Source organism: Melanerpes formicivorus, unplaced genomic scaffold, assembly GCF_026170545.1.
Source record: "Melanerpes formicivorus ecotype bairdi unplaced genomic scaffold, bMelFor1.0.p_v2 SCAF_3, whole genome shotgun sequence".
Classification (NCBI taxonomy): Eukaryota; Metazoa; Chordata; class Aves; order Piciformes; family Picidae; genus Melanerpes; species Melanerpes formicivorus.
The window spans coordinates 1,475,317-1,487,917 of record NW_027142355.1 but is presented as its reverse complement, the minus strand read 5'-3'; the positions used below and the strand labels follow the sequence as shown (position 1 = coordinate 1,487,917).

General features: G+C 39.2%; 1 protein-coding gene across 2 annotated transcripts in view; it reads left to right on the top strand.

Annotated features, from left to right (window-relative positions):
* Positions 1-12,601, top strand: part of SMC1B (structural maintenance of chromosomes 1B) — a 37,070-nt gene that overhangs the window by 19,352 nt on the left and 5,117 nt on the right. For both annotated transcript variants that reach the window (XM_068164915.1, XM_068164908.1), the window contains 8 exons: positions 266-382; positions 1,362-1,468; positions 2,994-3,135; positions 3,897-4,042; positions 5,782-5,935; positions 6,566-6,664; positions 7,540-7,696; positions 8,991-9,145. In XM_068164915.1, the coding sequence (XP_068021016.1) occupies positions 266-382; positions 1,362-1,468; positions 2,994-3,135; positions 3,897-4,042; positions 5,782-5,935; positions 6,566-6,664; positions 7,540-7,696; positions 8,991-9,145 (1,077 nt within the window). The remainder of the gene's footprint in view (positions 1-265; positions 383-1,361; positions 1,469-2,993; positions 3,136-3,896; positions 4,043-5,781; positions 5,936-6,565; positions 6,665-7,539; positions 7,697-8,990; positions 9,146-12,601) is intronic.

Here is a 12,601-nt window from a genome sequence, read left to right as displayed (position 1 = left end):
TAAGCTTCATTTGTATAATTAAGCAACCTTCAGAAGTCTGTAAGTCAAAATGCACTTTAAATGGTACTTGTCTAATTTCAACTCACAAAAACTGTAATCATTAGATGGAAATACGCAGTATTGGTGGGTAAGAGGCATTTGAGAAGAAAATATTTATGCTTTTAATCATGAAAACATGATCTGGAATTGAACTGTCCCTTAATTTCTAGAATGTTCACCATCCTATTATGAAAAAAATGCCACCTTTTCATTTTTTTCTATTTAGGAAAAATCAAAACTGGAAAGTGAATTGGTAAATATTGAGTCTCAGTATGATATGCTGAATGAAGGAGTAGCACAAAGAAATGGAGAAATAGAAAAGTTTAAGAAACAGATTAATGAGGTAATGTCTTCTACCATGGTGTTGACAGCTTATGCTGTTAACACTGCAGAAAGTTCTTTCTCTTCCAGCTAACTTGTTTCACCTGAGTAACTTGTAACTTTGGAAGCTGCTTTATTGGCAAAGGTTATCAGTTACTCCAGCAATCTTCCCATATTCTCTGCCTTTCTGACCAAGGTAACTGTGAACAGAAGTGCACATGGATGTTAGTGTATGTGTCTCCACTTTGCAGATTAGTTTTCTTAAAATGAAAATTCTGTGACTGTTACATGTTAAAACACAAACCAAACTAACCAAATCTTCTTGAATATTAGGTGAGAGAAAGCTTTTATACACTATAATTTCATTTGATGCAGGAGAAAATTTTTGAGCTTGAAGAAGATGGGTTGGTTTTCACTCACCTTTTCCTGCTCTGCTAATAAATATGATTTAATTCTAGTATTGGATCAAGGACAGTCGATTGAAGTTCACAGCTTTACAGCTCTCAGTGCAAACTTTCACTGTACAGCAAATCATGGAAAATTACTCCGCAGGTCTTGCATGACAGGATTAAAATGAATCATAGAATCAATAAGGTTGGAAAAGACCTCAAAGATCATCAGGTCCAATCTGTCACCCAAGACCTCATGACTACTAAACTGAACCACACCAGCAACTTAGATGACTGTCCTGTGTACTGTTCAGTTTTCTCTTGACTGTGAACAATAGACAAAACCAGGGAAGTTGGTTATACTGTGATGACTTAAAACTATCTTTGGAATGATTAATGCTGTCAAGAAGAGCTTAGATCAGTTAACCTTTTGTAGATCATGTGCCTTGTACATGGGATTTGTACCAGGAGCATTACTTGAAAATTTCAAGTACATTTTTTTTTCTCAATAGTTGTTTACTGTTTCTTTGAAGTACCTTGAAAATCCAGCCTGTACATAAAGTGATCATCTAAATATGAACACTTTTTTGTTCCATTTCTCTTTATTCAAAGGCTGAAGATGCTGTTTTCCGGGAGTTCTGTGAAGAAATTGGTATAGAAAATATTCGTGTGTATGAGCAAGGACAAGTGAAACAACAAGAGGAGATTGATAAGAGAAGGTGATACTTGTAATTGAAAACTGTTAAAAAGTGGTTTCATTAGATTGTGCACACTGGTTAGTGAGTATCTCCATCACAGGAAAAACCCCAACAACCTAGAAGACTGCAAAATGTTGTATTATTGCTTGAAGGATTAGTTAGCAATTGCAGCGCTAGGGTTTGAGTTTATTAGGCAGTTATATTTTACAGTATATATTATAGGCATATATAATATGGAGACATACAGTATTTATTGTTTTGTTTTGTTTTGCAACAAACTTCAAAGGTAAAATTTGCCATTTTGATGGCACTGTTGGTGTTCTGACACCAAAGCAAGCAGTCGTTTTCTGAAGTCCTCATTGAGTAATGGCTCTATCACAAATTGAGGATGGCATGAAGGCTCACTTCTGTATCAGAAGGAGAACTAGGTTAAGATCTAGTCATTTGGTAAGGGAACACACTACTAAGGAAACAGGATCTGAATTATCCCACAGGCATTCCCCTCAAACAGGCATGCCACAGGCCCACAGATCTGTTTCTTAATGCTAAAATGAACTCTCTCTCCTTGTGCTATACCTGTTGTCAGGCAGATAAGTTTGTGCATTTCCCAACATTACTTATAGAAAAATGTACCTTTTCTACGTGACTGATGTACCAGTACTAGTCATGAACTCCATTTTCTTTTCAGTCATCTGTTTAGCTGCTAAGGGACTCTGTGGTTTTCAGGAACTAGCCCAAATGCATGTTTTTGGCTGGGGCTGCAATGAGGTGCTAGTGCAGTGCTTGCAGTTGAAGCACCTTCTGGCTGAAGTGCCCATATCTAAAGAGCCTGGCGATATGCCAGTTCTATTGCCTGAACAGCACTAGCAGTAAGTACTAACAGCAAGTAGTTTCAGAATCTCAAAGCTTAGAGGCAGACAGTAACAGCTGAGAGGAGACCTTTCTGGAAATAGCTGCTTGGTTTTACTTTTGTCCTTCATGACACCAGCATGTGAACAAGTTTCTGCCATTGCATCCCTCTAAACCAGTATAGGTCTCCAGTGAGTAGTGATAAGCAAGGCACAACATGGCTTAAAAAGCTCTGATCTCACACTTCTCAACTGCCATCTCCCAGCTGAAAGTTGCACAATATTCAGGTAAACACACATGCCAGCTGATTGGGAAGCTTGTGAAGCTGAGCAAGGAGTGCAAGCAATGGCATCACTGTAGCTTTTGCCAAGCTCCTACCTGATCATTTATAGGTACACCATTCCCACTGAGCTGCTTGAACTAATGGTCTCACTCTTCATATTGAATGTGGCCACATTGTATTGTTGTATGCTGGGTTTTGAACTATTGTTCCTGTATTTTTGCAACTTCCAGCACAGCCACAGGATGTGGTGTAGGGGAATTGATGATCCAAATGTATGCCAATTTTTGTGTTCACGTAGAAGATATGAAAATTCTACCTAAATGGTCACAGTGAAAATGTGTCTTGGAATAACTTGTAATCACAGCTGTTAGCCTGCTTTTTAAGCTTTGGTTTGAATTACTGTACTTTGACTAGACTGGAGTTTGAAAATCAGAGGACACAACTAAACGTTCAGCTGGAGTATAACCGTGATCATCTACAAAAGTCTACAAATGCAGTCAGCAAGTTGAGGGAGTCCATTCATAAAGATGAAGCTGAGATTACCAAGCTACAGAAGGTGACTAAAATATATAGAGATAGAGGTATTTGTCTGGGACTGGAAGAAAAGAATACATTGATTTACTGTTTTGAATAAACATAGTTGATGCCGTTGAGTTTTTCTACTAAAACTGACTTTGACTTTGTAAATGTGTAAAAAAAAATACAGTTGCTTATTTTCACTTTGACCATGGAGTAACGTGTCATATTAGGGTAGTTATTAATTATTGGTTAGTATATAGAAAAAGGCAGCACCAGTGTTTGGTTTACTATATTCTAGCATCTAATTTCTAGCCATTTAGCAGTGGGTTATATAGGGGAAGACACTTTTAGAGTACCCACACAGATTCTTTGTTGTCTGTGGGTTATCTGAGAATGTATCTTTAATGAACAATACTTCTAAAAATATTTCAGCTTACCTTAGAAGCTGCTAAATAGGTAATAGATGTACAACAAGGCTAAGGGACTAACTGAGGAGAACAGGGAGTAGTTGTGCAGATCTTAGGTGTCCTAGGATCCCTGCCTAGTTCTGTGGCTTTATGGTTTAGTCTGGTACAGTAACAAATCCAGAGCTGGCTGTGCCTGTGTAAACAAAACATCTGGATCTTGCTATGTGTAAGACAGGCTGTTTTCCCAGTGCCTTTCAGATTTGGTGCTGTAAAACATGTGAATGTTATTGTAACATGATTAAAGCTTAACTCTTTTCTTTTGTTGTGTATGATAAAGGTTCCATCATTGGATTTTTGGTGAAAGGGTAAAAATGTTAATATTTCTATGCAGGATGAGGAAATGCTTCTGAAAAAAGTTAATGGAATTGTGGAGGAGCAGCAGCTTCTTAAAGATAGATTAAGTGCTCATAAATCTCAGGTTATAAAAGCCCAACATGAAGTTGAAGAGTTAAGAAAGACGACATTATCTGTTAATAGGTAATTAGCAATTGTACTTCTGGGAAAATGATTGGGGTCTTAATAATTAAGAGTTTGATCAGATATTTGAATTCCTCTTGTTCTGTTTTTTTATGAAAGATTCACTAGAGATATGGTAATTTTCATTTGCAGTATACATCAATTAAAAAGTGTTTCTAATTCAGTATGTGGTTTCCAAAAGTAATGTGAATGAGATAATTTCATGAGAGCCAACCATAGAGAACAGTATTTGTCATCTTACCTACCTGGCATCAGGTCTTATGATTTCTGATAAAGAGGCAGAGGCTTCTGAGAAGTATGTATTTCCTTAACACTTGATTGGAGGGAGCATTAGAGCAGGGAAGTCATTGTTCCCCTGTACTCTGCACTGGTTAGGCCACAACTTGAGTAGTGGGTCCAGTTCTGGGCCCCTCAATTTAAGAAGGAAATTGAGACACTTGAACATGTCCAGAGAAGGGCAATGAGGCAGGGGAGAGGCCTCAAGCACAAGCCCTACGAGGAGAGGCTGAGAGAGCTGGGATTGTTTAGCCTGGAGGAGGCTCAAGGGAGACCTTACTGCTTTCTACAACTACCTGAAGGGAGGCTGTAACCAGGAGGGGATTGGTCTCTTCTCCCAGACAGCCAGCACCAGAACAAGAGGACACAGTCTCAAGCTGTGACAGGGGAAGTTTAGGCTCGAGGTGAGGAGAAAGTTCTTCAGAGAGAGTTGGTAGCCATTGGAATGTGCTGCCCAGGGAGGTGGTGGAGTCACCATCACTGGGGGTGTTCAAGTGGGGATTGGATGTGGCACTTGGTGCCATGGTCTAGTAGTTATGAGGTGTTGGGTGACAGGTTGGACTTGATGATCTTTGAGGTCTTTTCCAACTTTGTTGATTCTATGATATGAAGCTTGCTGGTAGTTTGCTATTTTTGTTTGAGTTGTACAGTGGGTTCAATTAATAAGAATTTTTTTTTCTGTTTTTATTGTCTGCAGGCCTTTTTAAGTGTTGGATACCATACACTATTATTAATTTTAGGTCAATACCCAGCTTACTGTTCTTTTATATCAACTGCTTTGGGGACTGGGGTTTCTTATTATTGATGTTTAATGTATCTTAATCAGGAGCCTTCTGCATGTTTAAAAAACCTGACGTTGGCAAAGTGTGGCTAGGTACACTTGTGTGATTTTATAACATTTGAGTTTATATAAACTCACAGACTGAATATCTAGTCAATCATTTTATAGTGTGCAATTTAAACAATGACTGTTCTGTCTCTTTATTTGGCAAATTGATGTCATCAAAGGAATTTGTTCAAAGAATCAAGTTGTATTTCAAGTAGAATAGTGATAAAAGAGACGTGATTGAGGATCAGATCTCCATACATGTTCAGCAGAGCTGAACAGAACAGAGTGTAGCTCTAGTTAGACAAAGTGGATGTTTGAAGATGCTGAACTTGGCAATACGTTGAAACTGTGTCTGTGCTCTGAGCTTTACCTTGCCGTGGACTTAAGAGTTAAGCCAACACTCCACTATAATCTATTGTGTGCTGCACTAACATGTGGTTCCCAGCTCCCTCTTGAGTAATTTGGGGGCATGCAGAGGATGGGGAGAAATGAAGTGTTACTATCCTTTGATGAAGATGGTAGAGGAAAAAGCCCTCTTTGTGCTTGGTAACTGTTTTTCATGCTGTATGGCTGTGGATGCTACTGGCAGTGTTGTTTCCACTCTTTAATGGTTTTGTACCCTTTGTGCATGTAGAGAAGTGACAACATTACAAAAGGAAGCTACAGCTATAGAATCCTCTCTGGAAGAGAAAAGATTAAGACGACATAATATGCTGCTTGAATGCAAGGTGGAGGACTTGAAATTACAGCTTCTGTCTGGGTCACTGGATGACATCAGCGAAGTAGAGGTACTTTTAATGGTAGATAATAATAATGATAATGATGATAGATATCCTTTGGTTCATTGAAGGAGCTTTGCTGAGAAAAGGACTGACAAAGCACTCACTTCACTCATGGAAAAGCAGCTGCTTGAAATTCAAGCTTACAGAGTCCAAAAGCTACTCTCCTTGTGTTGTACAGAACTGAAGCTACTCATTTCTTCTGAGGCCAGCTAAGTGGAAGAAATGCTTCAGTGACTTTCCTTGAAAGGGGATTGAATTATTATGGGAACGTATATCTTTCCAATCAGGAGATTTACAGTATGCACATAGAATCATAGAATTGTTAGGGTTGGAAGGGACCTCAAGGATCATCTAGTTCCAACTCCCCCTGCCAAGGGCAGGGACACCTTATACAACTGTGCTAAATATCTTAACAAATTATTTACTGCTGCTTTCATCTTAGCTTCAAATTGAAATTAGCACATTTTCATTTTTTATTTAAAACTCCTTCTTGGCCAGGGAACAGGCTGTGGAATAATTCTACTTCATACCATGTTATTCACTCTCTTCTCATTTTACATCCTTTTACTGTGTTGTTTTAACAGTTTAAAAGTTAACTGTCATATTTCTGAGCTGGAATGTCCTTCACATTTATAGCTAGGAACTGAAATGGAAGGCACTCAGACTACATCAAGTATCTATGAAAGGGAAGAGGCAATTCAGATAAACTACAGCAGCCTAGCAGAAGACTTGAAGGTAATCTTCTTTTTGTTTGAAATGATTTGAGATTGAGATTTTTATTTAAAATATTGTTGAAATTATTTGTTCTTCACCCTAGTCTATAAATGAAACTTACTGAAAACACCATTAAGCTTAAGTGTGGGGGGGTTGGTTTTGCAGTCATACATAGCACTAATATATGGGATTTCTGGATAGGTCAGTTTCCCTTATAACTAAACTTAAAGTCTATCCAAACCATGAAAACAGAATGGAGTAAATATACCTCTGATTTATTTTATTTTTTCATTTCTACTTTACCTTCTTCCTTTAAGTGCCAGTACTAATGGTTATGACTCAAAACTCCAGAACCTAATGATCGGTTGCCAGGGCTGTTGTGCCACCTTCTGTAGTATTTTCAGGGACTAGGACTTGCCATACTTCCCTCTGTAGCTTTCCATTAGGTCATGTTTACTTAGCAGTTTCTTGTAAATTTCTTTGGGGGAGGCATCATAAACAAATAATTAATGTCAGAGGCTTGGTGTAGAGCAAGGGATGAATCTATTGTCACTGGAACTTTTCTTGAATAATTCATCAACAATCTGTCTTCAAAGGTTTTCCTTGCAAACCAAGTAGTGAAGCTATCTAACCCTGCTCTGCATTGTGTTTTAACCCAGGCTTCTAGGCTGAGGGGAGTTTGTCTTTAATGGTCTTATGGAAGAATAACTAGGACCCAGTAAATCTACTCTGAGAACTGAGACCCTGAGCAGAGCTTTTTGTTATGGTTTCAGTTAAAGCAATTGGATGAGTGGGGTACTTCCTCCAGAACCATGGGTACTTGCCATGTGTGTTGAAATATCTTGGACTAAAAGCAGATTCTATTGCTCTAGTATTTTTTATTTGTTTTTCATTAGGACCTAGAGTCTGACAAAGATAGAGAGGAACATCTGAACCAGATGCAGCAGAAAATAAAATTAAAGGAGAATACTTTAATGAAGACAGCTGCTCCAAACCTGAGAGCAGTAGAGAAATTACAAATAGCCCGAGACAAGTTCCAAGAATCATTAGATGGTAATACTGTCTTTCATGTTAATCTCTTTTCTGACCATGAGACTTTTCACCCAAAATCAAATTCCTTTTTCTGGGGTTTGGCCCTGATGGCTTTGCTTATTTCAGATATTAAGGTAATCATTATGCTCAAGTCTAAGTCCTCAGTTATCCTTTTAAATTATATGTAACCAATGTCTTGACATATAATTTACTCTGCAGTAGTTTATTGAAATACAGCTTGAATGATTGGAAAGATACTTTGTGGGCCAAATTATGTAAAAAAAAGTGGGTTTAATTATTTTCTAAAAATTAACTGGCTTTAATCATAAATTTATTTACATTTTTCTTAAATAATGAAAGTAACACACATATTATGCAGAACTCGGACATGAGCATTACTGTGAATTTATTGGTATCTTCAAGGCCTGTTGCAGACACAAATTAAGAAACCCAGTTCTGAAGTTGTCACAGGTGAATGCTGCTGGTTAAGGCTACCCAGCTTACAGGAGGAGTTTTGTTCATTATTCCAGATCAATGTGGCAGTAGAGCAGATTGACCACAACCCAACTTTACAGGTTTTGGGGCCTCCATTTGAATTCTGAAAAGAAACTTTTACAATGCTTGTATGTGCCTTAGAACCTTTTTCTGGAATAAATTATTTTCCTTGTGTAGTGGTGTGATGCCTTAGCCCACACGCACCAACAATGAAGCACAGCTAAACTCAGCTGGAGAAACAAATGGAGCCTGTATTTTACAAGCAATAATGAAATGCAATTAATATATACAAAATATACAGTATTTACAATATTATACAAGGATTTACAGGAAAGAACACAAACACAGATCCTCCCAAGGAGGATCCCCCCTCAGGTTTCCCCCAAACCTCTCTCCGTCTCCTTCCCTTTCCCCTAGTAGTTAATTAGATGAAAAAGGAGAAAGAGAGAGAAAAGGATATTAAGGGAAATTTGTTAGCTCAAAGCACTTGTTAAAAAGTTAGTTACTCTTACCTAATCAGTTTCATTGCAGGGTCAGTTGCATGCTCTCTGGCCAAGAAACGAAAAGTCAGAACAGGCTGAAGCTGGAGTGAGTGAGAGAAAGAATGCTAGAAGTATTTGCTCTGGTGCATCTCACATCTGACCAATGAAATTTGTTTAGAATTAATCTTTGTTTCCCTTTTTACACCCAAACATTCAGCTAGACAATTCTGCAACTGTGTTCTTCTTAAAGGCACAGCCTAAACTGTCACACCTTGATATGGTACACAGTATATTTTTTTCCTTACTGAGGAATAGTTTGAGTGTTATTTTTCTCACAGCTTTTGAGGCCAGCAGAAAGGAAGCCAGAAAATGCAAGCTGGAGTTTGAACGGGTGAAACAAAGGAGATACGAGCTTTTTAGCCGGTGCTTTGAGCATGCCTCCGTAGCCATTGATCAGATCTACAAGAAACTTTGCAGAAGCAGCAGTGCTCAGGTGAGTCATGTTCTTAGGTGCTTGGCTTTGGCCTACTTGATTCTTCATTATCTAGAACAAGAGAATCTCTAGAACTTTTGCTTTGGAGCTCATGTTTTCCAAAGATGGTTTCAGTCCTAAGGAAGAAAATTACACAAAATGTAAAGATGTCAGAATTTTAGGGCCAGACATGCTAAAAGAATGCTTGACATGAGACAGGAAAATGTGATCTGAAATGTTAACATAATTAGGTACTACTCAATTTGGGTTAGTTTTACTCTTTGTATTTAGTAGGCTTGTGTCATTATGACACAAATGTGAAACATTCCAATACTTCATCTTAAAATTAGTTATCTAGTGATACCCATGGTAAGTACATAAAAGCACTTAATTGTTAGTATAAATAAAATCATGAATCACTCCTTCAGTGCTAGTGTTTTACATGAGGTTTTGAAGCTCCTTACACCCCACTTTAATTTAAAAAGATAGACTTAATGCATTCACAGCTTTTTGGAAATCTATAGGAAAAAAAAGATACACCACAATTGTATTCATCTTTGTTACTGTTACACTGATAATGTTGAAAGTAAAGAGGAAAGTCCCAAATGGTTTGGTTACGTCAAATTCTGTAGTCCAATGTTTAAAGGGCTCAGGCTTGAAAACTTGCTGGATTAAACTTAAAGTTTGTAGGAGCAGGGAGGTCATTCTCCCTCTGTACTCAGCACTGGTTAGGCCACACCTTGAGTCCTGTGTCCAGTTCTGGGCCACTCAGTTTAGGAAAGATGTTGACTTGCTGGAACATGTCCAGAGAAGGGCAACAAAGCTGGGGAGAGGTTTGGAGCACAAGCCCTATGAGGAGAGGCTGAGGGAGCTGGGGTTGCTTAGCCTGGAGAAGAGGAGGCTCAGAGGAGACCTTACTGCTTCTACAACTACCTGAAGGGAGGTTGTAGCCAGGTGGGGGTTGGTCTCTTCTCCCAGGCAACCAGCACCAGAATAAGAGGTCACAGTCTCAAGTTACACCATGGGAGGTTTAGTCTGGATGTTAGGAAGAAATTCTTCATAGAGAGAGTGATTTGCCATTGGAATGGGCTGCCCGGGGAGGTGGTGGAGTCACCATCCCTGGAGGTGTTTAGGAAGAGACTTGATGGGGTGCTTGGTGCCATGGTTTAGTTGATTAAATAGTGTTGGATGATAGGTTGGATTCGATGATCTCAAAGGCCTCTTCCAAACTGGTCTGGTCTAGTCTATTCTAGTCTAGTCTAGTGTATTTTCCCTCAGTCAGGTATTTGGCAAACACTTCAAATACCTTTAAATGCATCCTCTCTACTTCTAGGTTGGACAGGATAATAAAGCATTTTTTCTTTGTCATTACTGGGCACACACCATCTCCTCTAGGCTAAACATCTTGGTCTTGATTTTGCATTACTCTAAAACAACCAGTTGTCAAAACTAATTGATTGTGTGCTTGCTTTCTGAGGTGTGTGATGCTGTGTGTTGGTTTGAGCCATAATGGTAACCTGGTCAAGAGATTATCCTGCGATTAGCTTGGAAGCTAAACTGCCTGCTAGAAACTAACACAGCAGCTGAAGGAAGCTGGTCTTATTGCATTGAAGGTGAATGATTGTTCTGTGTGTGGAAATTGTTCTGGTTAGCTAAAGAAAGGCTTGGCTCTGAATTTTGCCATCAGAGTAGGTATCCTAAGCTGCAGATTGAACAGATACTTTTCAACCAGCCATAATAATTTTTGATAGGAAGATATGTTCCTATTACATTTTAATATTCCTTAATATTGTTATATTAGTAACATGATTTACTGTCCAGTCCATAAGGGAGAAACTTTGCTAGACTGAGTTAATTTAACCTCCAGACAGTCTGGATTCTGAACACTTGTGCACTGAATATATTGCATAGTAAAATATACTTACAGAGCACACTGTTACAAGTACTTTAAAAGGAACTGCCTCCTAAAAAGTTGTACATACACAGATTCACCACTGCATTCTCCACCAGCTCTCTTCCAGTCACCTGTTGAGAGAAAAATGTCACTTCTTTCATATACTGATGAGCAGTATGTGTAGCCTGGTAAGCTGCAAGATGATTTTTGCTGATAGCACCTCTACATCTGAAAACCTCTTGAGTAGATAAAAGCAGTGGCTGAGAGTTGGGAGTTGTTTACAGCCTGAAGATCATTGTCACATACCAATGGCAGGCATTCTCTCAGCAGACAAAACAAGATGCATCCCTCTAACCAAATAAAGGTCCTGCAGGCACTATCTCTTCCTTGCAGGACTGTTTACCACAGAAATTATTTGAAAGCAAAATACATGGTTTGTTTTATTTCCACTTGATCTGTGATCCAAGAGGAGCCAATTGAAATGTGTCCGCTATGGGAATTTCTCTTTTATCTGTACCTGCTTATGCAGAGAGGAAAAGACTGTTATTTTATTGTCTTTGCTAGTTAATAGGAAAAATAAACCATGGAGCAATTAATTTATCCATCATACTTTTTAATGGTTTGGTGAAGTGGCCATTCCTTTAAAATATTACTTCTAATTTTTGGACCTGGGCACCAGGATACAAAGTACAGAGGAAGCATGCCTATTTTAAAGCTCAAAGATAGCTATTGTAAAACTAACCTTTCACCAAAACAAAAAAGGGTTGGATTTCCTTCCAAACAAAAAAGAAAACTGCTTTGGAAATACTACATTTGTTGTTTTGGGTTGGTTTTAAATTACTTAAAGCAATTACATAGGTGATAAAGCTAAGTTTTTGTAGCAGTTGAAAGGTTGCAAATAACCAATATGTAGAGCTGTTTCCCAAATGGTTTTGTTAATTGGCCTTCTAGCCTGTGGTTTGTTGACTAAGGTATGCTCACTGGGAAATGTTAGTGTTGCTCTTCAGCAGCAGTTATTTCACAGTATCACAGTATCACTTAGGTTGGAAAGGACCTCGGGGATCATCGAGTCCAACCTATCAACACAGACCCCATGACTAGACCATGGCATCAAGTGCCACATCCAATCTCCCCTTGAACGCCTCCAGGGTCGATGACTCAACCACCTCCCTGGGCAACCCATTCCAATGACGAATGACTCGCTCGGTGAAGAACTTCCTCCTCACCTCGAGTCTGAACCTCCCCTGGCGCAGCTTGAGACTGTGTCCCCTCGTTCTGGTGCTGGTTGCCTGGGAGAAGAGGCCAACCCCCTCCTGGCTACAACCAACCTTCAGGTAGTTGTAGAGGGCAATGAGGTCACCCCTGAGCCTCCTCTTCTCCAGGCTAAACAATCCCAGCTCACTCAGCCTCTCCTCATAGGGCTTGTGTTCAAGGCCTCTCCCCAGCCTTGTTGCCCTTCTCTGGACACGCTCAAGTGTTTTGACGTCCTTCTTAAACTGAGGGGCCCAGAACTGGACACAGTACTCAAGGTGCGGCCTAACCAGAGCAGAGTACAGGGGCACTATGACCTCCCTGCTCCTGCT